The sequence below is a fragment of the Columba livia genome, chromosome 3, assembly GCF_036013475.1.
Source record: "Columba livia isolate bColLiv1 breed racing homer chromosome 3, bColLiv1.pat.W.v2, whole genome shotgun sequence".
NCBI lineage: Eukaryota > Metazoa > Chordata > Aves > Columbiformes > Columbidae > Columba > Columba livia.
This window is the reverse complement of record NC_088604.1, coordinates 62,835,784-62,862,389: the sequence shown is the minus strand read 5'-3', so window position 1 is coordinate 62,862,389 and position 26,606 is coordinate 62,835,784. Positions and strand designations below refer to the sequence as shown.

The following is a 26,606-nucleotide window of genomic DNA, read 5'->3' as shown; positions in this document are numbered from 1 at the left end:
AAACAATGCAAAACCCCTGCAACACATCTGAAAGACAAAACTCATCTTGTGGTTTAGCAATGTACCACTACAGTACTACTGATATTAGTAAGGGTGACATAAATTCAGAATACCCTTGGTCAGTACTGGATATAGAGTTATCTTACTTGCTGAAGTATGCCCCTTCATATCTCTTCCCTCTGTTTCCATATAAAAAAGAAATCTTGCAAATGTCTGTAGTCTTGAGGATCAGTTTAATCATTAAAAGATCTGCTTATTTGTTATTTGCTCAATTGTTACTCTTCTGTTACCTATATGTGGCATTTTTTCCACATTCATTGCAAATACATCCATTTAAATAGTGAAAGCAAGGTATTTTCTTCCTCACTAACACGCAAAAGGGGTATATTTACAGGGCTGTGAGATCTGTATGTTTTGTAAGCAGCCCCAAAAATCCAGCCCTCTCCCTTCTTAGGATTTCAGAGACTGACAAAAACTCAAAGCCTCCTTCAGGCATTCCAATTAACAAACGCAGAAGAGAGTCTTAAACACACAGAGAACACAGGTCAAAGAACAACAGTTACAGATAAGAAACATGTTTTTCTTGTCTATATATAAATTTACACTGTGGGTGACATCAAGCAATGTTCCATACCAACACCACTTTCCTGCTAACAAAAGACTCTGGAACTAAGGTGCCTAAGAGTCCTCGGGTCATTCAAGATTGAAGGACCATTATCCAAAGTGTACACAGACTGTTAAGAATGAAGATGCTCTAGCAGCAGCTTGACAGATATTAAGAGCAGAGACATCCTACAGACTGACTATTAATGTCACCTGAACCAAGACATGTGTTGCACCTGTCCAAGCAATTACATCTCTGTACCACACAACTGACTATACCATTTAAAACAACTAGCCACCAAACCTCAACTTGTATCAACATCTATATGAACTGGAAAGAAGATTTCCTGCACGATCATACTAACTGGCAAAAGGTCAAAGCACACTTAAGTTACCCTAACAAGAGAGTCTACTGCAATCATTAAGAACTTTCAAAGTTCAGAATTTGTGCACTCACATCTCCACATACAGTAATGTTCAAAAGGAGTACTGTATAACAAAACCTGCCCAGAGACAGGCCTCTGATGAGACAATCATAGAAGGAATAGTTTTTGCCTTTACCTCATTCTCAACTAAGTGGTGATCAAGAAAGAGTATGATGCTTTTGAAAACTACTGTCAACAGAGCATCATTACCTAGTAGCATTCAGTAGTGAAAGGGAGCCTTGACTTGATAAAACAATCTGATTGTAACAAAAAACTAGGCAACCTGCAGGTCAGAAAATGCCAACCACACTCTTCCACTCAAAATGCCCTGGAAAATCAGTTGCAGCTGACGAACTGAAGATCCAAAGGGAAGTATACTCTCCAGTGTTTGAACCTCATCAGTAATAAAACATTAAGGCACTTACTGCTTTACTCAATGCTGCTCTAGTCAAGAGTTTTTCCATGTCTGCACGTTTTGTGATCCTTCTCTCTGCTCCTGATAATTTTGAAATGTCCCAAGTATTCTATATGAAGTATATGGGTAAGACCACGTTGGTTTTGATACTACTACTTCTGCCAATTAAGGTGTCAGAAGTCCCTCACATATCTTTTACTTTTGTGTGTAGTTTATCACACAAATATTACTTACGGTAAGGATACATGACAGTAACTGAAAGATATGCTTTGATCTAGTGAAGGAAAATTATGTCTTTTTCCTGTTTAACTTGCAGCAAATGGGCAAACTTAGTTCATTACTGAACTTTCAGCTGCAATGAGCAAAACATAATTTTCCTGCATTAATATCATCAGTGACATTTTAAACTGGCAATTAATGGTCAAAGAACTGTCCTCCATGTTTATGTTGACAGGTAATCTCAGTAGCAAAGAATTCCTAAGCAAGAGGCCAAAAGTCTACTGCCTCCAACATCTCTGCTGAGAAAACCAAATGGAACATGAGTTCAGTTCCCTCCCCCGCCCTGCCCCGAAAGAAAACAGTAATTATTTACATTCCTTTAAATACTGCTGTTCTGGTTGTTATAATATTGCAAAAGCAGTGGAATGTATTATTGCTGTGCTTGCTAAGTCATAAAAATTTTGCCTTAGTGCAAGTGGTTCCATTCCTAATAACTGGAAGTTAATCTCCTGAATGGCATGGACACCACAGGAAGAAATCCTCTTAGTGTTCTGTGTTTCAGCTGCATTATTTCACCTTTTAGAAATACTGCACTTGAGATGCCATTTTACATCAAAATGATTTCAGTGTTGTTCTTTTCAGAATTTCTCGATACAGTGACAAATGTTTAAAGTGCATGTCCCTAATGACCACAGTAATATACTGTAAAACTAAACAACTAGACTTACAAGAGGCACTTGCTTGTTAACTTTTGATAAAAAATTCCGCTGTGAAAAGCCAAGCTGCTGAAAATTCTGATATAAAAAGACAACTAAAACCATACATTGTAGCTGCAAAAGTTTTCAAGTTTTTAAAGCCAAAATTTGAAGAACACAGACAATCTTGGAAATAAGTGACCTGTAATACTAATCTCTGTTCACAATTTGTGATGAAGACCTAGAGTACCTGGAAACAAATAAATTAATCCAATGATTAATCCAAGCTTTTAAAGCTTGTTTTATGCACTTGGCTTTATAATAGACACAATCTACATTTTTTGTCCCCTTTATCCCAATCAAATGACAAAAAAGATTTTTGTGTGTCCAACAACAGTAGTAACTGCATGAAATAAAGCAATAAGGAGGTAAAGGAGGCCACACAGAGCTAATGTCTAAATATTAATTAATATTATAAGTAGAGCTAAAGTAATTTGTAATCTTTTACGCATGAAGACAGAACTATTTTGCCAATTATTAACTAAAACAGGGTTTGCTCTTGGTTTGCAGACAGGACATTTATCTTCAAATTCATAAAGACTTGGCAAGTAATCATTCTCAGAAAAATGTTTAGCCAAGGCAACTACAAAATTTATGTCTTGATTTGTTGCCCTTAATCTTTGTTCAGCAAATACTAAGTGTGGGTGTGCTGGAAGGAATTATACAGTGAGCTTTACAGAAACTTCTCTGCTTTTATTTATGTCACGTAATACCACGTTATTTTTCCTTTGCTAATACACAGCACAATTTCAGAGAGAGTATTTTGTCTTCAGTATGTGCCAAGCATTCATTCCTAACACACAGTAAGTTATTCCAGATTTATGTTTGGATAACAACTGAAACTCCCCTCACTCCCATTTTAAACTAACTCAGTGCCAAGTAAAAATACAGGAGAACAAAAGTTCCAGCCAGCAAGCATGCACAATAGGTTGATTCTATCTTCTAAATTCTGTCCTAATATCCATTTTTCTTTTTCCTGGCCTAACAGGATCAAAATATTATAGTTGTTTTCACTCACGTGTATTTAATTCTCAAGTATAGAAAAAAAAAAAAGACTAGGAACTGGAATATTTTTGACATTTAACAGTAACAAATTGACAATAAACAGTAAGAAAAAGCACTGCCATAAGCTTTAGCAATATTTTGATTCTGATTAAGAGGTGAAAGCTTTTTCAGGCTATAAATTATTACTCGTTCATATTCTACACTTCCCTTTTGCCTTTGTCAAACAGCTAACAGAAAAATATTTGTTAACTGCTTGGTACAGGAAGACAACAGTTGGAATACAAATGTGGGAAGCAAGGGACACAAAAACATTAAATTGGATGTACTCAAATTACTGCAACTGTATTTTCATTAAAAATGAGTCTGCAAAGAAAAATAACTAATAACAAATATATAACTAATAAATAACTAATTTTTCTTGCTTCTATGAACATGAATGTATTATACTTCTGCATGCAGGTCATAAATATATGCTATTTCTACATGGCTAAGTCAAAGTTGTCTGAACTCAAATACTTTTAAAAATAAGTTTAACAGCACTGACAAACAAGCTTCAAAGGGTCTGATACCTCCTCTTCATTATATGATGCTGAAAGAAACTGGCAAAAGGTTATTAGGCTGACAGCATCAGTTCAAAATGTAAAACATTCGAGTGAAAACAAATTACTTTTACATGCTTATTTTCAAGTAAAATTAGTTTAAGGAGAAATGCAAGAAAAAAATCCAATACAAAAGTGGGAGAGAGGAAGACACAAATTTAATTAAGAAATTCTAACCACAAAGGATAGTATCATGACCCTCTCTTCCCCCCAGATTCTTTCATAGTATTCTAAATTCTACAGAGGAAAAATGGATTCATAACAGTATATTCCAAGGTTATGTTACATGCTAGACAAACTTTGTCAAGTCAAAACCATATAAAGGAAAATGTCTTTTACTTAAAATTATTGAAAGTGATACTAAATTACATTAGAATTCACTGTTATTTGAAGAATAGCAAGTTGTAAACAAACTAGGTGAAACAGAACTTGCAATTACAAACAAGAGTGGAAATTATTAAGGTCAGATGACAAAACAAGTAATCTAATAATATCGATTATGACTTCTGTGAAATCACTCGGAGTTCATTCTTCAGTGTGGTTTAAGGCCCAATTTTGGTCTCTTGAGTAAGAGATCTGTATGTGGAATTCACAGGCTTCTAAGCTTTTACACAATATTTAAATTACCAGTATTTTTCAAAATTTGTCTCTATAGTCTAATAAAGAAAATGAAATATTTATCATTAAAACAGATAAACTACCTTAACTGTAGGATTTACAGTAACTGAGATCTCAAGAAGGCAAAAGGAGAAGGCAGCTACTCTGGATTAGTTATGGTCAAATCATGCAGGTAAAAAAGCCTGTAGTTATTAGACCACAAACCTGATGCACTCCTGTGGAACACCCTCCAGTTTATTTTAAACTGGAAGAAACCTATTTCATGCTCTCAAACTACTCTATGAGGTGAAACAAAGCACCCTAGATGGGCATGACCATGAGATAAGTTTCTGAACCCAACCTTAATTGCTAACAGTGTCCATGGCTGCATTAGGAAAAGCACTGCCAGCAGGTTGAGGGAGGTGATCTTATCCCTTCTACTCAGCACTGCTGTGACACACCTGGAATTCTGGGTCTACTTCTAGGAAAGTTATCTTCTCAAAAAGAGAAGGCTCAGAGGGTCTTACCAGTGTGCATAAATACCTAATTGTGAGGAAGACAGCAGCGGGGACAAAACTAGACACTTCTCAGTGGTGCCCAGTGACAGGACAAGAGACAATGGGCACAAAATCAAATACATAAAATCCAGTTTAAACATAGGAAAAATCTTCAACTGTGAGGACAATGACCCACTAGAGCAGGTTGGTCCCAGCAGCTGTGTAGTCTCCATCCTCGGGGATATTCAAAACCTGCTTGGACATGGTCCTGACCAATCTTCATGAGTGATCATGCTTTTAGAAAGGGATTGGAATAGGTAATGTACAAAGTCCCTTCAACCTCAATGATTCTGTGATTCTGCAAATTAGAATGTTGATATTGATGTGTCCCTTCAGAAGCAACAGAAAACTCAGGCAGCAAAAGCCAGTTCTTAATTCTACTTCCAGAGATTCAAGTTGAATTAAGATCTACCAGAATACTGTGAATTATATGGTGGAAAATGCATGCTAGTGTATTTACACCATAGAACTGAACTTTAGGAATTTTGTACAAATATATATACCTCAGAAATACAGTTTGAATCTCTGAAGTACACTTGTTCTTTTTTATGTTCTCATTTGTATCTCTGTCAGAGTAGATTATTTTAAAATATTACATATGTCATCAAAGCAAGTGCCAAAAATAAGACACAGTAGTTAACATCATCTTCAATTTTTGTTTCTGCCCACGGTTTGCTTTGAGGGCTATGGGGTTTATTTATTTTTGTTATTCCGATCACTTCTCAATGTTTTTTTCTCCACAGACAAACTCTGAGAGAGTAAAGTTTTAAGGTCACAGTTTTCCCACTTACAGATCTTTCAAACAAATCAGAGCAGACAAGCTAAGGTTGAAGATAGAAAAAATTAGAAAGCACAGGGGAAAAAAAGAAACTGAGAAATATTTTTAGTTCATACTCTTAGCACAATCAAAACAAGTTTCAAAGCACACTATGAAATGGGTATCTACTTTTTAAATATTTGGCCATTTCAATTAACTTATCCCGACTAAAGAACAGATTAAGTCTGCTCTTCAGTATGTAATCTCTAATAACAGGCTTTAAATAATTTGCAGTAGTAGTAGCACACAAAACTGTTTTCTGCCACCAGCAATGTAAGAGTATGGAAAATTTACTTTCATGAATGGATGATATAAAACTAGTACAAAAAATTTATATTTCAATGGGAAAGCTCAGGAATTTGATCTTACTAGATAAGCAGTGTTAAAAGAACATTATTTTATGCATTTCAATTCTAGAATATCCCACTTAAATTAAGTCAGCATGTGCAAAATCACTGCAGTGAAATACAGCAAATACCAGTTACTTTAATTTCCATTAATACTTCTGAATTACATGCATCTTCTACACTAGTCATTCAAAATGCATCTAGTTAAATAAATTAAAAGCTTAATTAAAATGTCTGTTATTAGTTCTCTGTTTTGAGGAAGGATCAGTAAAAATTTAACAATATTACAGTTAGAAAATTACACAGTAACTGCATTTCCCAAATTCTGAGTTGGGCCATGAATTTTATTTTTTTTTTTTAATTAAGAGAGTCTTACAATTGATACGCACTGAGAAGCTTGTTTCATGGAAGCCTGACTAAACTTATAAGTAAAAAGCCAGTCACATTTAACAGATGGGTATTTCCTTTAAAAGCTGATTGACTTGATTAAAGAAGTTGTCAACTAGTTGTGGAAGAAAAAAAATGTCTCTTTCTCTTTTCTCTCCTGCTTAATCCCACAAAACCAGAAATGTCAACACAACAGTAAGATCTTTAGGAAGGACTTCTCTGCTACTTTTCTATTTCAATAATTTGAGAATTGTAGGAGATTTTCTTCACACCTTTTTTAAACAGATCAGGTCTACTGATCTCACATGAATACTTTCTGATGTTTAGCAGACTGTCACAGCCCTGCTTTTCTGAAGTTAGTAGAACATTTTTTCATTGTATTCACTGGATATCCAAACACTGCTGTGTGTCAGGATGTTATTTATCATGGAACATCAGTGCTTTTCTGGCAACTCGCTGGCATTCTCTCAACACTTTTGAATTAGAATATCAATGGCCAGTAAGTACAGAAATATAAAATAAACTACCAATCGTCTTTGAAAAGAGCTTAACAACACTACTGAAATGCTGAAACAACTGCTATTAAGGGAAATCTTGCTTAAACACTGAAATGCAGTTTATAGAAGACAAAACTAGCTCTCAAACCTTCCAGTTTTTCAAAAAGTAACTTCTGAGTCAAGTTGCCTATGGCACAGTTAGAGATCAAATTTCTTTAGTTATTACACAGGCCAGAGATTATTTTTTAATCAAAGCCTGCCTCCTTGTGTTTGCAGAATAACTTCTCCAAGTAGGCAGTCAGACTCATGTAAGTTTTCAAGATAAGAAAGTTATCTTATTGACCACCGATCATTTTCCTTTTGCTAGGCAAACAATGAAGCATCCTTTACTGGCATTCCCTTATACCTATCCAGTCAGCTGACCTTTACTGAACCTGAAATAGGTACCTACCTAAAGACAAAAATTAACAAAATAATATGAAATACAGTATCATATGGGGCAGCAAGCATTTTAAAAGAAGATGGCAAATTACTGCAGTGCTGAACACTTGTGTAAAAGCGTCTAATCTCTTTAGAAGGAGAATTATTTTGTGAGATCATGTCATGTATAACTTAAAAAAGTAAGCTTGGTTTCTTTATTTCTCTACAGTTATGTTCTAAGTAGAACAAATTTTACAACCACGTAAATTCACAGTGCATACTCTCAGGAAGCAAATATATGTTTTTGCTTTAATCAATTATGTTCATCTACTAACAGTGGCTACAGCTAAAAAATTTAACTGTTTACAAACAATGTATAAGCTACTGATCATATACTGTTTTGAATATGAATACCTAAAATTGGAGTTAAACATGAAGGCTTTGTAAGGAATATACAGGACTACCAGAAAGAAAACAATTTTTTAATTTTTGCAGTGTTTCTAGCAAGTACCACAAAAAAAAAACATCTGTGATATGTTACAGTGCACAAGAACATCAATGTTGTTCTTTAATGTTTTACTTCTCATGTGGAAAATTATGTGGCAGTTGAAAAATACAAATCATCCCTGCTGTAGCTACCCATATTGTGTAAAACAGATATTAATGTTCATCAAATTACAATTTATTTAAATCAACACATGCCAGCAATATCAAAAAAGGAGTCTTCTCATTGTCCCAAGCCACTGTGTCTTGTTCCATGTCTTTTGTCTCTGTGGGAGCACAGCTGTTTAAGCAGTAGTGAACTGGCCTGGCTGAAAACCAGCTTGTTTTTCATCATACATCAATGTTTGCTTCTGAAGCACATTAGGGTCGGGAATGAGAGCACAGAGAAGGACTACAGGATCTTCTTTGGGTGGTAGCGCTGGTTTATGCCAGTTTAATGCTTCAAATTAAGTATACTTAAAAAATGTAAGAGAAAAAAAATTAAAATGGTGTAAGTTAATAAAATGTGTAACTGCCATTCAAGTTCCCATGTTTGAGAGCACACCTCTAGCCCCACTGGATGCTGATGAGAGACAAAAATATTAACATGAGCAGTAAGTAGTTCCTCCTGACAATTTTATTGCTAAGCCATAGAAAATAATATTTTAGGTTGCAAACACATCTTACTTGAGTTCACTTACTTCTGATATTCAAATCAGTTTGTGTTGCAGCTCTTATTTTCACAAATATACAAGTGGAATTTAACTAAAATGCACATAAATCAAAACCTAGCATATGTCCATACTGAAAACTACTGTGCCATGGAAACATAAATATTAGGACCAAAGTTTTTTTCTAGAGATGAACCACTTCAGGCAACATTCCAAATCTATAAGCACCTTACTCTTTTCTTCAGACTGATAGTCACATCCGTCATATGATCAAAATTCAGATGTTTCCCCTCACATGGTGGCTGTGCAAGCAACCGTGTGATGGAACATGGCAGCACTGTTCCCTCACATGATCTTTTACTGCAGGGTCCCCTTGGCTCCTGGTCCCACAACATGCACAGTGCCAGGCCCATACCTGTAGACAAGCCTGGCAGAGAAGCACAAGCACAGAGAACATCACATGCTCCAGCACACATCAAGCTTTCCTCACATTACTCCTTCCTACACAATACCTTATAGCAATGGACAGAGCTCCTCCAAAACACATTTCAAAGGCTCAACAAAGTGATGTTCAGCTTTTTTTCAGTGAAGCATCTAATGAGAAACATTGCTTTAACTCCACATAAAATCTGTGTTGCTTTCAAAATGTTATCTGAAAATTGTTACTATACTTAGACTTACACTTTTAAAAAGCTACCTTTTTAGGAAAGCTTTTATTATTCATAGTTTGCTAGAAGTATAGACATTTTTTTTGACAGTAGCAATATTAATAATTAATATTATGGGATTCTATATAATTGTTCCAAACCCACAATGTTCAAAATTAATAGTTCATATACCTCATTTTTGCTTCAAAGCCAGAAATAACAACACCACCACCACCACAAAAACACAACAACAACACAAAAAAACCCACAACCACCAAAACACTACAAAACAGAAATTCTGCATTTTAATCAATCCAAACTCATCCACCATGGGTAGAAGTAAGTGTCATCAGTGGACCACTGGTGAAAATTAATGCTTTTCCTTTATGTATTTAAAAGAACAAAGGATCCAATCAAGACCTGTCTTGAAAAAACAGTCACCGATTTTTACTTTGTGTAATAATGTAATGAGAAAGAGATCTCTGCAATATAGTCTTTACTACAGTCAGTAATAAATCAGATGTGCTGAAGTACTCAAATGAAAAAACAAGATGTGCAAATTTTCAGGCTACTTGGGACAGACAATACAAAGGACTTTACAGAAAATTCTAATTATTCGACACAGGGGTTTTTTTTCCTCTCTGTATACTGAGATTTACATTAAGCTTCAGAATGGAAAAGACATTACGAAACACAGACATCAGCCACCAAAACACTTTTTAAAATACAACTAGACCTGTATTTTGTTACCTACAATAAATGCTAGTATTTTTATTGTATAGCCAGACAGGGTCTTACACCTGACAAAAAAATGCCAAAGAAATAAAGAAAACAAACAAAACCCCAAACAGTGAAACCTGACCTAGCTGGTACTTCCTGCCACACCAGGTATGACTTGTCCTGTGTCTTTCTATTAAAAAAGAGTGGGTACTATCAAGAACATTCAGTGTTCTAATATGCGACTATCTCACTTCTCTGGTGGCATTTTTCCACATCAGCACAGTATTCCTGCGTAAGACATAAAAATTAAAATTATTGTTCTGACACTGAGTTGACAGTTTTTTTCAGAGATTTCTGAAGCCTGAATTTCATAAATCCATCCTTCTAAACTTAAGATTGCCTTACAAATTAGACTAACAGTTCTACCTCTATTTTTATTTAATTCTCTTTGAAGACAAGCTATTGCCAAGGAAACCCACAAATGACCTCCTCACACCTCACGAAAAAAACCAAACACAAACATAACATTTCTGGTGATCTGCTAGTCTCAGAAATTTTCTAACTGTGGTGATTACCTGTGACAGGAATTTAAGACTACTAACAAAAGTCTTGCATTCCTTAATTAACTGTGGAAAGCGTTTTAGAAAGGCTCACAGACCACCCCGACGACCATTAGCTTAGATGCCAAAAGTTACCCTGAAAAATATAAATACTAATTTGAAAAATTTACAGTAAGATTTTGCTGTGTTCATTTCAATGAAACTAACAACAACAACAACAAACAAGCCACCCACTCTCTCCATTACAGAACCCTGAATAAGTGACAAAGCCTAACAAAAACTAAAATTAACATTATACTATAAGGAATTAAAGACTCTCAAAGCCAAATTGCTTACTCGGATACAAGTGGTCTTTTCAGCAGCAGAAAAAAGAAAAGACTCTCGAATGTCAGTTTTTTGCAATACTTATTAGAACTATCCCAACAGAGAAAACTTTAATTCATACACGTGCGTACAATCATGTATTTAAGCTGCTGGCATATCCACTACGACTGCAAAGAGGCTTAACTCTGCAAAACAGAGCACACAAAAGACGGGGCGGGGCTTGCAGCTGAAACGGCGGCCAAGAAAGACCATGATCAGCCCGCACCTCCCCAAGAGGTGGGGCCTTCCCCTACCCCACTTTCCGTACATCCCACGGGTACTCTGCACAACCCAACCAGCCAAGCGGAAAGAGGGAGGGGCGCGCTCCGTCCGACCCAACGACTGGTGGCCGGGGACGGTGGCGGCCCCAACCCCGGGGAGCCGCGGGCGGGGCGGGACGCGATAGGCCGGGGCGGGCCTGGCCCGGGGGCCGGCGCTGCGGCCGCCTCACTCACAGTAGTACGCCACCACCGGCTCGCGCTTGTCCAGCTCCTGCGCGGTTCGCAGATGGTGCTGGATGCTCTTGAACTGCGGCGGCAGCGGGGGAAGCGCCGCGGCCGCCATCGCGCAGCGGCAACCACGGGCAGCCCACAACGCCTCTCCCTCCCGAGCCTGGCGCCGGCCGCTTCCGCTTCCGGCGTGGGCCGTCGGGACACGTACGTGCTGGGCGGGCTGCCGCTGGTGGCCGTGCGCCCGGGAAGAGCGCCCCCTGCTGAGCGGACGTCGGGGCGGTTTCCCCGGACCTGGGTCTCCGCAGGCGGGCGGTGTGTCCTGGCCGCGAGGAGGCGCAGCCTCACGCGTCTCCGAAGTGTTTGAAACGTGTCCCATAGCCACCGGGGGCGTGGAGACCTTAGGGCGGCCGGGGCTTTTGCTGGTGCAGCCGGGGGAACAGCGGCCCGGCCCGGCAATCTGGGGCTGAGCGGCGATGCCCTCCCTAGCCCTTCCCTGTCCCAGCCTTCTGCCTGTCCGCCCAAAGGGCTGGCACACCTTCCCCGTGGAAGTAGAGCTGCAAGTAAAATCCCTTTAAAGGTTGAAGAACTTCCCCTTGGGCTGCCCTGCTAGAGAAGCCTTGTGCCACCAGCGCCCTGGTTAATGGTGCTTCACTGGGCTGGGCTGCTTCCCAGCAGCTGTCAGCCCTGGAAGGTGCATCTCACAGGATCACCGGTTCCCAGATGTCTTCTTTGAGGAACCTCTGGGCATTTCTCTTTTGCTGAGAGGGGATGAGAACAGGAAAATAAATGGGAACCATTGCAGCAAAATGGTTTCAAATGGATCTCACAAATTGTAGTATTAATTACTTTAGCATTTGTCATCTTCTCATTCTGACAGCATAGTTAAATCCCCATTGCCAGACTTCCTCGTGGTCTCAAAAGGGCCATCTGCAAGGCAAGAGAGCGGTCAGTGCTCCAGGGCACAGAGGCAGATGCATGTTGGAGGGAGGCATGAGGCAGAAGAGGTGGCTGTCTTGTCTCATTGCTATCATGGGAGAGTTCTGAAAAGAGAACACAAAGGAAATGACGGATGAACAGCAGAAAGGAAGTCAAGAAAGGAGCAGAACATAGAGTGGTTATAGCACTGGGATTTTGCAGTGGCGTACTAGAAGCTGTCTGGCCCAGAGCAACTATACCGTTGATGTAAAGGCAATCGCATCACTTACTGAGTGTATTTAGCTTGTTTCATTCAAGATGATGGAGGGAGCAATTATGGATTTTTGTTAAGTGAGAAGTTAAATGGGCATGATGTCTGGCTAGAGACAAAACTGACTGTAACACACAAGCTGGGGATTGCTTTGAGTGCTGTCTGTGGAAAATGAGGCAGCCAGAATATGGTGGAAAACAGTGAAAAAGTCAAAGCAGTGCTTATAATATGACCCTGATGTAAGCAAAGAAAATACTTCCTACTGTGTTCTGGGAGACAGAACTTCATGTTCGTTGTGTACAGAAATACAATTGGATCAAAGAATCCCCCAACGTATTACATAATTCCTTTCATAATGACAAAAGAAGGCCTTCAGGATAATCTCAAATATTTGCTAAGCATTCGAGCTAAAATCAGTGAAACACTGAGAAATGCACACAGGCATATTATAAATCTCAGAGGGAGTAAGGGTGGAAGGAAGTTGAGAGAGAGCGATGTAAATGAGGATAAAAGAGTTGGGAGTTTGGAAGACTAAGAAAAAGAAAAGTTTAAAGATACTTCAGGACATAATGAATGCCAGGAAAACAAATGGCAAATATAAGAAAGAGAAGCATTGACAACCGTGGGGAAATGGTTTCTTTATGTGGATGTAATATCTCCATCAACGTGTTTGGGAAACTGATGATGGAATCAGTCACAGAAAAACATTTGTGTTAAGACAACAACACACATTTTGTTTTTAAATGAAAAACAAACTGAGGAATCTGACAATTTTAATTTCACAAGAAATTTAGAAAAAAAAATCTGTGTTGTCAATGCTTTGGAAGAATATATTTTGATATGTTCCAGACTTTGACCACCAAGGGAAAGCGCCTGTTGGTGGGTAATCCAGCTCCCAGAGCCCCACAGGGGTCCTCAGGCAGTCACAGTTTTGCAGGGCTCTTTCTTGACAGCAATGGGGAAGTCCCCTGAGGGGCTGTGGGTTTTGGCACTCCTCTGACCTTTCTGAAGTGATTTGAAATCTACAGAAGAAGAATAACAAGCAATGGAAATATGAAGCACCAGGGAAAATACTGACAAGGTCGTGATGAAGTTATTTTATTATGATACAAACACCTGATTAAGTGTGATTTGAGTATGGTTGGTCACCACTGTACTTAGCACATGGAAGTAAATTCTTTTTAGTAGCAATAGATATTGTATTTTATTTATAAATAAAAATATTTTTGCCTGAGATTACAACTTTAACTTGTAGAGAATAATTCCAAATGGATACCAATGTATATTAAAAAAATTTAATGAGTTGACCCAAGCACATGGCATGTTATGCAAACAATAAATTAGCACAGTGATTCTTATTCTATTTTAATGCTTGCAAATATCAAATACCTAGTTTAATATTGCACAAATCTGATAGTGTTAACTGGACATGTATTTAAGTCAACATTAACTTCTATAGGGGAAAAAATAACACAACATTAATACTTTAGTACAGTGAATGTATTGAAATTTATCATATTGTTCTTCATCAGCTCATCAAAAAACCACACATCTAGCTATGACCCACTTTGATTTAAATGGCCCAGAAGCAATCGAATCCAAGACACCTAAATCATGGAATTCTATTTACGTAATAAGGACTTATTTACGTAATAAGTTTGTGGTTGAGATTTACAAGGCTCTTATAACACTACCTCACTTGGGACTGCTTAAGCAACAGTTGATGCTAAAAGATTTTGTAATAATTTTTCAAGACTTTTGCAAATATTCCTAAAAGGACCCAGATGCTGTCACCGGGATCTCAACTTTTTATGCTTTTCTGTTTGATATTTTTTCAATTCAAGAAGCAAATATATTCTTCCCTTCAGTGTTACAGGCCTCAAAATGTATCCACAGATGCTTACAGACTCCTTTTAACTTTCTGGTTCCTGGATCATTGCTAATTAGTGATGGGTTTGAGTCTCTTGTTTCACTGTGATTCAGAACAGAAATTGTTCAATTTAGTAGCCATAGAAAATTATGAAAGAGGAAGAAACTTTCTTTTTTTTTTTTTTTTCCTAGAAATTGAAAATATTTTAAAAACAAAAGGAAAATAAATAACTAATTATTATTATTTCTATTTGTACATATATTATACAGGAAACTACCTCCTCCTTTCTTTCCAGTTCTGAAATTTTTTGGTTGTTGTTGGTTGGTTTGTTTGTTTGTTTGTTTCCATTACCTCACTTAAGCACAAGGAATGAAATAACTTCTAAGTTCAAGATGTCTATTAGTCCTTAAGAAGAGACTGTCACACACAAAAACATCTGATACTTATATAATAAGTTCAAGGCCTAACCTATCCAAATACACTTCTTGCATAGAATACTTTTAGTATGCAGACTTCTTTTTAACTGTTATTCTAGCAATTCTAGTCAGAGCAATGTGATGTGACACACACAGCAAGAAGTTCTGTGGGCCCAATTCTGCAGTCATGTACAAGCAACTCTCACTGAAACCAAGGCATAACTGGACCCAGAAAGGGCTTTTCTCCATTATTTTATTTTGAAACTTTTAAGTTTCTTATGCAAAACTAAGTCATAAAGCCCCTTTACTCCTTCAAAATGTGATCATACAAAATTGGTAAAAATCTTCAACATCATAAGTTGAAACATAGTGAGGGTAAGGCATTCCAGTCAGTGCAAAGAATATCATGGTATTCTCTCAGTTGTAAAAGGAGATTCACAGCTGGCAGGTGACACCAGCTGGGCTACTGCAAAGTCAGCTGATACTGGTGGACCTTTTGTCACTGCAGTCTCACCAGGAATCTCTGCCTCTAGGGTGTGAGATGCAGGTTGCAACAGGGACACTGCCTGGGAAAAAGTTTGAATACTTTCTGGTACCCAGAGCTTAACCACCATTAGCGCTTAATTCTAAAGCCATAAGAATCTGTAAGAACTCTGGAATAATTTTTCCTGGAAGGTCAATAACCTTATTAGCTCCTTATTAGTATCTTATTAGTACCTGTATTCGTAAAAGATGTGAATAAAAATATGATTATAAATAACCTCCTTCTCACACACAGGCACTCCTCTGGAGGCAAAACTGTTGTATGTGGCAGGTCATGAAAACATGCTACTTTTATAAATGTTATTGCTTTTGGTCTTGACACAGAAACAAATATTATTCAGGTAATGCAGTGTTTTTTAGGTGAGGAGTGAGTGTCAGATGACTACTCTGCAGCAGTAATCATCTCTTCTGCAGCACTGCATAGAGGACAGGAGTTTGGTTTTTTTTTTGTTATAGCTTGAAATCATTGCTATAAAACTGCAGGTGGACAGGGTGGTAAATGACTAGGAGTGATTGACTTCACTGAGTTTTTAAGAAACCTAGCCTTCTACATGAGATCTCAAAAATTTCGGCAACACACAAGACCACTGTAATCACAGTAAATGTGTACATTGCAATAAGAAAAATTGTCTTTTCAAAGTGCTCTGGCACCATGCACCGGGTAATGTTAAACTTCTTCTCAAGAGTTCCCACATTACACATGTAGATTGCGTTCACTTTGAAACCAAAGAGCTGAATCTGAAGCCAAAAAGCCACAACTTCAAGGATAATCCTTAAGAAAACAGTGAAGATATAAAAACCAGTGTAGAATGACTTTTGGAGGATTTCTTCCTGTGTGATGCTCTTACATGCAGCACAAAGGTGAAAAAAGGCTCCAGGTATCAGTACAATCGCCAGCTGTAATGCCCAGAATACCTAAAATGTAACGGAAATGTAGTTGTCAGATGATTTACAGCAGTATCAGGACAGCTAAACCACGCACATATTGGAACATTTTGCCAGTCTGTTTTTGATATGTCTAAGATGTATAAACACTTACATTATGATAAAGGTAGAAGTCACAGTTATGTTTTAATTTTAAAAGTTCAGTTGGTTTCTGAAATGTGAATATCATTGTTATGAAGGATAGAAAGCACAACACCATATTTATTCACATATTAAAGGTTATTAAAAGGAAAATACTCAAGAAAAAGGTGATAACTATCTCAATCAGTTATTACTTCTCATGTGGAATAATTAGGTTTATTTTTTTGCAGTTTATTTTCTTAACACTGGATTTATACAATTAAAAAAAACAAAACCAAAACAAAAACAAACCAAAAGATAATTACCTGAGGGGTTATAGGCCTGAACTGGTTGTAACAGAAAAGATTAACCTCTCTCTTGTCTGGGTCACAGCTGAAATGCAAGGCCTCATTTCCATAAACAGCAAAGCCCAGAACACCAAGGAAAAACATACGAACTGAGCCAAAGAAAAGGGTGTGGAATTGGCCGATCACCGTTGGTGGCCTGAGCTGGAGATCACAGGGTTATTCAACATGAAAACAAAAATGGACAGCATTATTCTTGAGGGCCTATTCGCTAATTTTCGTTATCTGAAATATTTATTTTATTCTACTTGTTTTAAAAGGAGAGGGTTTGCCTGTGAGGGCTGCAGTAGCTTTCTAACAAAATAATGGATTAGAACACTTAATTGTTGCTACTAATTTTATATAAACATTCAGTTTTCTCTGTTAATTTGTTTCACTGCCTTTATCTGTATTCTGCTGTTGCAGAATGTGCCAGGCAGAGCTGGACGCTTCGACCAGAAGTCCATTCATTTTGCTATTGTATCGATTCTACATGATGTCAGGTGATGGCAAAAGAAGGACCGCCTGTGCCATCATCAAACCTAAAGGTACTTGTTATTGCAAATTAAATTCCAGCTTCCCCAAGGGGTCATTTGTAGCGCCCAGACAGGCCCGTTTCCCGTCCGGGCAGCCCTGCTGCTGAGCGGTTCATGCAGGAGGCAGCCGGCACCGCTGCTCAGTGCTCGGGGGATGGGGGTCGCGGCCGCCGCGAGGTTTTGTGGCCGAATTCCTCGCTCCCGGCTCTGGCTTCGCGTTACTCACACATCCTTCCGAGAAGCTCCGCATGTAGTTGGGGGACATGGCTGGGGAAAGCGCTCTGCGCGGGCGGCGGCGGCCGGAGGCAACCCCAACCCCAGCCCCGGCCCCGGCTCCGGCTCCAGCTCCGGCTCGCTCCTCCCTTTGACCCCCGGGCGGGCCCCGGCGCTCGGGGAGCTGGCGGCCGCAGCGAAAGCGGACTCCGCTGGCGCCGGACGGTAATCCCCGGCCAGCACTGTCAGCAGCACCGTCCGCCACCGCCACACTGCTGCCGGGTGCTCCCCTGTTCTTGCCTCGCTGCCTTGCGCCGGCCTTTCACCCCCGCCTCGGGGTATTCACAGCTCCGACCATCGCCCCAGCCCGGCCGCAGCTCCCCCGCGCTGCCTCTCTCCCGCGCCGGTCGCGGTCCCGGTCCCGGTCCCGGGGGCTCCGCAGTAGGGCAGCTCCGACGCGTTCGTCTCGGACGAGCCGGGGCTCCGCGAACTGGGGCGCAGAGGCAGCCTCCTGGGCTGCTGACAGGTTCAGTTTACACCATCTAGAGCTTAATAACTTGTATTTAACTAAGTCAAATAGAAAGTAAGGATGCAACTGGACTTGGAAGCTGTATGTACAAGATTCTGAATTCAAAGAAATCACAATTGAACTAAAACAAATAATATTAGCCACTCCAATATTATTACAAATGATTTAATGGCAAGAATTGCGTTTAGTAATTTGACAGCCTACTCCATATGCACAGTTGAAAGAACTCCAGAAGAGCTGTGCATGTGCCAGACACTCCTGGTCATGAACATCTGCCCAGTGAAACACGGGGATGTACCTCAGCATAGTAGTTTGAACCTAGTGGGAGTTTTATGAGAAGGTAGAGGGAAGAAGGGTGGAGGTGGGAAACCAGAGGAGGGGAAGAGGTAGCTCGTCATTCAGTTGGTGGTGCGCTGTAGCTTATTCGGTGTTCTGAAAAGGATGCACAGGAAAGTGAAATCCAGCCACCAAATACAAAAGGGGGCATTTATTATTTTATCTCTAAACTTATGAGAAAGCCTCCTTGTAATTGTTTGCAGTGTGACTTCCAGATGATGTAACAAAAGGTGTTGTTCCCTCAGTGATGTATGCTCATAGGCACGGAAGCAGGAGGAGGAGGGAAGAGATAGGAATCATGGCTCATTTTTTGTATGGGTTCGACTGCTGTGACTCTAAAAGACACCACAATGACTATATTAATGGCATGATTAGAATAGCTGTTTCAAAACATCGGGACACCCTTTGTAAGGGGAACCTGCCCTGCATCTGCTGAAGTAGGTAGATGATGATGAAGGTGAAAAGTGCTTCAATAACTATGTGTTATTTACTACAGCTCCTTTTTCAGGCAGTTATTTAAATGTCTGTGTATCTCCTGGAGGGCTCTAAAAGGTGCTGTGGTTGTAGTACTGAGACTGAGTTTCTAAACTTTTTAAAATGCAATCTGCTGCTCCACTGTGTAGAGAGAATGCCGAGGTTTGTATACATTGAATGAACTAAAAGCGATAATCTCCCAGGTATGTGACCTGCAATAAAATATTGTGGTTCTCAGGATGTGTGACTAGCCTTCACAAAAATGCAATAATTGTTTACAGTAAATTGTTTTTCTTCTGCTCATAATACATATGGAGTTTAATTGTACTCAAAAAGCAATTTTTAATGTTTCCACAGTACTATAAAATTACTACGTTAGCTCAGCATGCTGGACAGATGTTTTATATCAATAATATTTTAATCACTTAATTTAAAAAAAATGTAAAGCCTACTGTTGAATATACTTCAAAGAATACTTGTATTGGTATTTCTTAGAATCTCTTTAAGCAGAAATGTTTTAAAAGCAATAATGGGAGAGCTGAAAACTCCTACTTCTGCAGTCCTTTTCAGTGCAGTCTGCTAAGGCAACTCAAGCAGTTCCTTGGGACTTTCTTGACAGAAAATCATTATTCATTTTGAATCTGCAGGAACAGCTGTCTATTGCTTGTCTATCATGCACACATGAGGTGGAAGATATTGATATCACACTTTTTTCTAAGTGAGTCCTAAGTCTGGCTTTCAGCTCAAGGTTGCAACTCAGCCATGTGCTCTTTAACCTTTTAATGAATTGAAATCCTACTGAATAACCACAGTTGAACAGTTGGAAACTGAATGCGTGCATCAAGCTGTGCTTGTGCTTAGAGTGATGAAATGTGTGTTTAACATTAAGTATCCAGTTAATTGCTTTATTAGTATGGTTAAATGTAATGACACCTGTTAACCTTGTGGCATGAAAAAAAGGCACCATAGAAATCACACAAAATGACATGGCCCAAAAAAATGAACTGGCATCAGTAAGATAAGATTTTGTATACCAAAAGAGAGCTTGCATACCTAAATCTTGGAGAACACTCTCTTTGGCCAGCTTTTCAGCTTTGCTCAGTGCTGGAAGCACCTGAATTTCCCTTTTGGTTTGCAAAGTTCCCCACATTGAAGCTTAGACACAGTGGAGGCCTCTACTAGCTGCAGACTGGTGCCTCGACTGCAGTTCAGACCTCAGATGGAGGTTGCCTCACCTTCAGCTAGGGCAGGAGTCTTAGGAGGCAGGTGGCTTCCTCAGATCCTCCTGGCTGCCTGCTGCTGTGTGTTTAGCACAAAGAGTAGCAGGCAGCATGCAAAGTCAGGGAGTTGAGGATAGACTAAGGAGAGTTTGGGTTAATTGCACAGGGATATGGGCTCAGCCATGGTGCTCAGTCTGGGGAGATGTGTGTCATACCTAAGGCTTCTTCCTCACTATTTTTTTAATTGAATTAATGCAAAACCTGTTTAGTCTAACAAGAATTTTTTGAAAAATTAAGAAATAGGCATGGTGAATCACTCTCTATCTTTCTTTTCCACCATCACCACATCCAGTCATGCAGACCTAATGAAGAGGAATTTCCATATTGGTGTTTTTTGCAGCTTTGCCAGGCCTGGGAGGTCACAAACTATTCCTCCTTGCAGCCCAGTGCTCCGAGGACATAGTATTGCTGATGGACACAGCTCGGCTCTGACCACATAGCATAGCTACTTCTATTATCTGGAATCCTGAAACTGTAGTTGAACTCAGCATTTCTATTTTGAATATATCAAATTCGCTAGCTTATGCCAGTTGTGAGACTCTCTACATAAGTCCACAACAATTATTTTTGAAGTAATTCTTCTCATATAGATTTCTCCCAGGGAATGCACTGACATTGCATATGAGACTATTGATTTTCAGTGCTATTTTACTAGTAAAAGAGTCACAGAGGTTTGTGGTCTAGCCTTAGAGAGGTAGCCTTAGAAGCCAATCATTTGTCCTCCTTCAAGGCTCCACAGCACAGTGTTTCATATCCACATAGAGAGCCCTTGTTTCCCTTCCCTCCTTTCTCCATCTCTGGATACTCTTGCTGTCAGCTTCTTGGGTCCACTTCCAGCTACACTCATAAGTAGCAGTAGCAAACCCTGTTACCTATTTTGAAACCTGGGGATAAGGGAAGTGATCTAATTCTGTATCCTCTTGTCCTTTAAATAGAGCCTCTGACCCAATAAGTTGAAAGGTAATGGAAGTCTATGCCAAAACAAACCTCAACCAAATTAAGAAAGCCTATATTTGAGTTAGAAGAAGACATGACTTACTGGAGGTTATTGTACATCTAACTGTCTGAGAGAAGTGACTCTGCTACAGTACATGTCCACTTTTTCCAGCTGTATCTGCTGGTCTAATGCAAGATACGACAAAAATTTCTCTAAGGTTTGGTTCTTAATGCTCAGTGTTTAAAATGAATACTATTTGTTCCTTGTTTGTTGTCCTGTTTCTTTTTAACACATGACTGATGATCAGGCCTTCAAACATGATCACTTCCCGGGTTGCATTTGGACACGGGTCTCATTTAGTTTGAACCATGCGTGATTAAAGGCTACTTACTGCGGGTAGTCTTGGTGACAGATATGCTTGGCTCTTCATGGGACTACACAGTTTTTTGTGATATGCAAATTTGGAATTAGCCCCAGAATTATCAAGCACCTTAAGCTGCACAAACGTGTGAAAGGAGCCTTTTCCCCTGTTAGAAGCAGTTCTCAGTAGAGGGGGTTTTGAGATGTGTGCAGTTCCTCACTCCTACACAGACTGATTTTGCATCCGTACATTTGGGATTTACTGATGAAGCAGATTTCCCCCCACGTTTCCAAGTTGTTGCAGTCCCTGCCGTGTGATGTTGAACTCCCAGATATGCTGGATCTGTGCTGGCTGATTTCAGCCTGTGCTCAGTTTCTTTCCCACTAAGGAGACTTACCTGTGGTGCTCTTTCCTTTGTTCTTGTTTTAAGTACTGTGTCACAGCTGTACAATGAGAATTTCTCTAGACTGCAAAGTGAACTAACATCCAAAGAGACAAGTGGATTCTTTTGTTTGAAAACAGAATGATGGACAGTTTGTATGTGGGTATCCGAATTCCGGCTGGTTTATGTCAGGGTCTGTGGATCATTTTCCTCTCCTTTTTGCCTCTGCAGGAAATGATATTCATGCTGTTTGAGTATATTCCCTTGCCCTTACACAGACATCTGTTGAATGACATTAGAAGCATAATCTAACTTTCTGTTTCCTTTGAGCTGGAGACACTCACAGTCTCCAAACCTTATTTCCTTGCTGTTTGGAGTTCTGAAAAAATAGACTAGAGAAAATCAAGTACTGGTAAAAATCAGGAAAATAAATTCCCACTGAGTATGTTCCTAATTTCTTAACCTTAGGAATTCCATCCCATGGACTAAAGGACAGGTAAAACTTACTAGGATGGAATAAATTCTCCCAGAGGGCAGCAGTAAGAGTGGTGTGTTGTGCAACAAAAAGCAAGGGGTCTCACCTCTCTCCATGCAAACTGCAAGAAGTTTATGCCAATAGAAGTTTTTGAAGTGTTCTGTTGATACTCGTTCAAAAAGAGTTGGCTTCCTGTTGTTCCAGATAAATCAATATTAAATATGTGTTGACTTTAAACTATTCTCCCAGTGGGAATCATATTGATTGTTCACACATAAGCCCATTTTCAAATAAATTAGTGAAGGGGCCATACTCTGGGGTTACAGCGTTAAAGGCACATATTGGATCCAACTAATGGGAACGAAAAAGACTGATTCAGACTGCTTGCGGAGACCTGAATGTTGATGGTCTTAGAAAATTTTGTATATGCTCAGCAAAGTAGAGAGTACCAGCAGCTGTGATAAATATCCAAGACAACAGTAAGGGTGCTTTGAAGGGAATGTAGTTGAATTTGATACTAGTTTAAGGAAACTTGATCAGTAAAAAGAATCACTTCCAGAGGATCTCTGTGACCATTCCTATCAGCTGACTAATGGTAAAGATGAAGTCTCTAGCCTGCTCACTTCTGAGGACTAGCACTGGCTGGGTTTTCTATTATAATAAAGTAATCAGTTTTATATGAAACAGTAATTTGCACAACTGTAACATGTTCATATATTCACGGAAGCGAGAAGAGTCACAAAGACCAATCAATAGATACAGAGAGGTGTAACTTTTAAGAAGTAATATTACTTTTTGTTTGATATCTTAGAAAAAGGTTATTTAGGATAAATCGCTAATGTCTGTTAAATTAAATTCCTTCACTGGACAGCATGGCACGAACAGGCTATGTATTAATGCTTTTCTTCTGGTATTTCAGTGGTCAAACTCTTTCTCTCACTCCAGCAAGTCCTCCATTCATTTGTTTGCTTTCTCCATACACCTGTCATAAACCCATAGGGCTTCAAAAGAACTATTTTAGTAATATGAACAAGCAAGTTCACTGCAAGCTCATACCTTCTCCCTTTTGAGAAGAGGAAGGGAAAGAATCCATCTGCAGAGTATGTCACTGGCAAATGCTGTTATTCATCTGCCTTAGCTCTTTATCTTGAAAACTTCAGTCCAGTAGGTCTGCCCCTCTTCCAGCATATTTGCACTGCTACCTATGTTCATGGCTTCTGCTGGAAACAGTTGGAGCTGTTTGGAAAGACTACACGTGCACACACTAGGAAGTAAAATGTATTATCTCACTGGAAAGCAAGAAACATTAGGAATAAATGCTGCACTTTGAAGAGGTGAACAACGTTCACCACTCTGTTATACCATTTGAATAGTAAGTCATGGATAAAACAGCTCAGCTGCCCCCATTTCCACAGTCGACAGTAACATGAAATGCAGCTTCGCAAATCAAACCATGAAACTTTAGAGGCAGCTGATGTCTTCAAGCAGGGTCTATTCAGAACCCATAGCTGGATAACAGAAATAAAATCCCCTCATCTCCAAGTCCCTCGCTCCCTGTCACCCTGCATTTCAAAGCGCCGTGGTTTCACCCGGGTAAGATACTGGACGACGGGCTTCCCGCAGGCGATCCCGCCTTCCGCCCGACGTGGCGGACAGCTCCCCGGTTTGCCGGGCAGTGCCTATTGGGGCTGCGCTCCGCGTTTCCCCTCCGCGCAAGATCCTTCTCGGCGCCTCGGGGGTTGGGGCGAGAGCACGAGCGCTTGCAGGAGGAGCGGCGGGGCGGCTCCTCCCAGCACCAGGTATAAATCGGGACTGCGGAGCAAGCCGCGGGCTTGGTCTGCGCCTCACCCCCGGGTCCGGCTCCGCCCGCAGCGGCGGGGCGAGCAGCACCAGCGCCGCTGGACAGCGCCGGCGGCTCCACGGCAGCGAGGACCCGGCCCGCGGTTCCCCCGGGTGTCCGCTCTGGCCCCCGCGGGTGCGGAGAGACGGCCGGACCGCGGCTCCGCGGCGGCGGCGGCGCCCCGAGGACGCTACCGGGGGCGAGGGCAGGCTGCGGTCCTGATGGCAGTTGGTGCTCAGGAGGCGCAGGATCTTGCCCTCCCTCCCCCCGGGAGCGGGCCTGTCCGAAGAGCTGAAAGGGAGCGGCGCGGGAGTTTTTACCCCCCCCACCCTCTGCCACTGCACAGGCGGACAGCGCTTCCTCTGCATTTCTGAGAGGAGAAAACTCGGCAGAGAAAAAGGGGAAGGAAGAAAGGCAGAAGGGATAAAGTTGGTTGACTTGCAGGGAGGTGAAGCTTTCCAGTGGTTCCCATTGCACTTTGCACGGGACAACCCCGATCTGCCTGAAGCTGGAGGATGGAGGGAGAGCTGGCTCCCGAGCTCACAGCATTGCCCCTCGGGGAGAATGGGAGCGCCCGGCTGGTGCCAGACACAGCCCTGCTGTCCCCAGCACGGGGCACGGCCATGTTCATCATCCGCTGTGTGATTCCTTCACTTTACCTGCTCATCATCACTGTGGGCTTGCTGGGTAACATCACCCTCATGAAGATCTTCATCTCCAACAGTGCCATGAGGAGTGTGCCAAACATCTTCATCTCCAGCCTGGCTGCCGGTGATCTGCTGTTGCTAGTGACCTGTGTGCCTGTGGATGCCTCACGGTATTTCTCCGAGGAGTGGCTCTTTGGGGAGGTGGGCTGCAAGCTCATCCCTGCTATCCAGCTCACTTCGGTTGGTGTCTCTGTCTTCACCCTCACTGCCCTCAGTGCTGACAGGTAGGAAAGCTGGGCTGCCCTGTCTCAGCTCTCTGCAGCTTGGGCTAAAGCTAGCCAGAGCTGGCATGAAAGGTGAAGCACCCCTCTGGTAAGGCATCCCTGGTTTGCAGTTCCCTCATTCCAACGTATAAGGTGCTTCTCCTTGCCTCACCGACTCATGGCAAGTCTGGTTGGTACTAACTTAAGTTAAAGGGTTTCTGAAGATGGGTGCACGTGGGCCTCCAACTTCCAGGATACCAGATGCTAGAACTGTCTCCTGCACCTCTGAGATGGTTCTGTAACAGCTCATATATTGAAATCCTATTCATTAGAGGAAGATTTTAGACCCTAAATACAGTCCGTGACAAAACACAGTGATAAGTCAACAGGCAGTGAGCAATTTAAACCAAGTCAAGCACAGAGGTATTTTTAATAGATTTGTTTCTTTCTGCTGAGAAACTGTGTGTGTGTGTGTGTGTGTGTGTTTGCGCACTAGTAGAAGAGCAGGTTACTAGAGATGACTGCCAGAACTTGTTCAGCCTCTGGGAATTTAAAGGCACCAAACTCTACTGCTGTAATTATCAATGTTAAACTTTTTGTTCTAACATTTTGGATTCTTCTGAACTTATAGAAAAGAAAAAGAAAAGAATAAACTTACTCAAAACAAACTAGAAAGTAAGACTGCCATCTCTAGCACTTGTCAAACTAGGAAGAAAGAAAGACCTGGACCCCAAACTTTTCCTTCCAGATAACATAAATAGATACTTAAGGGTCTTATAGCAACTGAATGGCTATTGGACTGTGCTCCATGCTCTGAAAGACAAAATCTGGCAGTGTAATTGGCAACCTTAAATTAAATGAAATTATCTTTCCTCCATTATCGAAAGATTTTTTTTTTTTTTTTTTTTCCCAGCGAGAAATGAAAATGTTCAATTGCTTCAATTGCTTCTCCATAGGAAATGTCCCATTTTCTTTTGTTTGGATTTTAAGTCGAACAAGTGCATTACATTGGTGCATGATGTAAAAGCTTGAGTTTAGTAATATGTCTTCACCCTTACAATAATGTTTCTTTAAAACTTTAAATCCTTTCTTTATAGACTATTACTCTTTTTTGCCTTTTTTTGCCTTTTTTTTTTTTTTTTTAAACCAGTTCAGTAAATCATTTGACTCCACCTGAGAGCAGTCTTCAGTGGCCATCAATTTCAGTGGTGTTTGAGTCAAGACCTAAACTAGTTGTGTGTAAACACTTTATAACATATGCAAATGGATTCTATTTTTGAATAAAAGCTTAAAAAACATACTTTAAAGCAAACTCCTGTAACCCCCTGGTTAGAAGTGAACACCTGTAACTCCCTGATTACCTCAGTTTAAGAGTATGTAAAAAACTGTCCTTGGAGGGCCAAGAAAACCTTGCAGTTTTATTTCTGCTC

At 40.4% G+C, this 26,606-nt stretch overlaps 3 protein-coding genes across 13 annotated transcripts in view; 1 reads left to right on the top strand and 2 right to left on the bottom strand.

The window, feature by feature from the left end:
- The window catches only part of VTA1 (vesicle trafficking 1), a 39,168-nt gene extending 27,419 nt beyond the window's left edge, over nucleotides 1-11,749 (bottom strand). For 6 of the 8 annotated variants that reach the window (XM_065057218.1, XM_065057214.1, XM_065057216.1 and 3 more), the window contains exon 1: nucleotides 11,543-11,749. In XM_065057218.1, coding sequence (XP_064913290.1) covers nucleotides 11,543-11,651 — 109 coding nt within the window. In that variant the 5' untranslated portion in view covers nucleotides 11,652-11,749. Of the gene's footprint in view, nucleotides 1-10,739; nucleotides 10,861-11,060; nucleotides 11,476-11,542 lie in introns of those variants that run through there. The other 2 variants (XM_065057219.1, XM_065057220.1) reach the window with 2 other exon arrangements.
- A 2,058-nt stretch (nucleotides 11,750-13,807) lies between these two features.
- Nucleotides 13,808-24,634, bottom strand: GJE1 (gap junction protein epsilon 1). Of its 2 annotated transcripts, XM_065057222.1 has the most exons (3): nucleotides 17,666-18,198; nucleotides 16,886-17,068; nucleotides 13,808-16,469 (listed from the first exon to the last, which is right to left on the bottom strand). In XM_065057222.1, exons 1-3 carry the CDS (start codon nucleotides 17,702-17,704, stop codon nucleotides 16,074-16,076), a joined length of 618 nt encoding a protein of 205 aa, XP_064913294.1. In that variant the 5' UTR covers nucleotides 17,705-18,198; the 3' UTR covers nucleotides 13,808-16,073. The 2 variants fall into 2 exon arrangements, with proteins under 2 accessions (XP_064913294.1, XP_064913293.1); XM_065057221.1 differs by lacking the exon at nucleotides 16,886-17,068 and having other exon boundaries at nucleotides 16,331-16,469; nucleotides 17,666-24,634.
- Nucleotides 24,256-26,606, top strand: part of NMBR (neuromedin B receptor) — an 18,229-nt gene continuing 15,878 nt past the window's right edge. Inside the window, exon 1 of one of the 3 annotated variants that reach the window (XM_005507726.3) lies at nucleotides 24,256-25,197. In XM_005507726.3, coding sequence (XP_005507783.2) covers nucleotides 24,782-25,197 — 416 coding nt within the window. In that variant the 5' untranslated portion in view covers nucleotides 24,256-24,781. The remainder of the gene's footprint in view (nucleotides 25,198-26,606) is intronic. The other 2 variants (XM_065057211.1, XM_021294872.2) reach the window with 2 other exon arrangements.

What these genes read in the sequence shown, in the direction of transcription:
- GJE1 (XM_065057221.1), bottom strand. Translation starts at nt 24,634, where the DNA reads ATGCAGAGGAAGCGCTGTCCGCCTGTGCAGTGGCAGAGGGTGGGGGGG.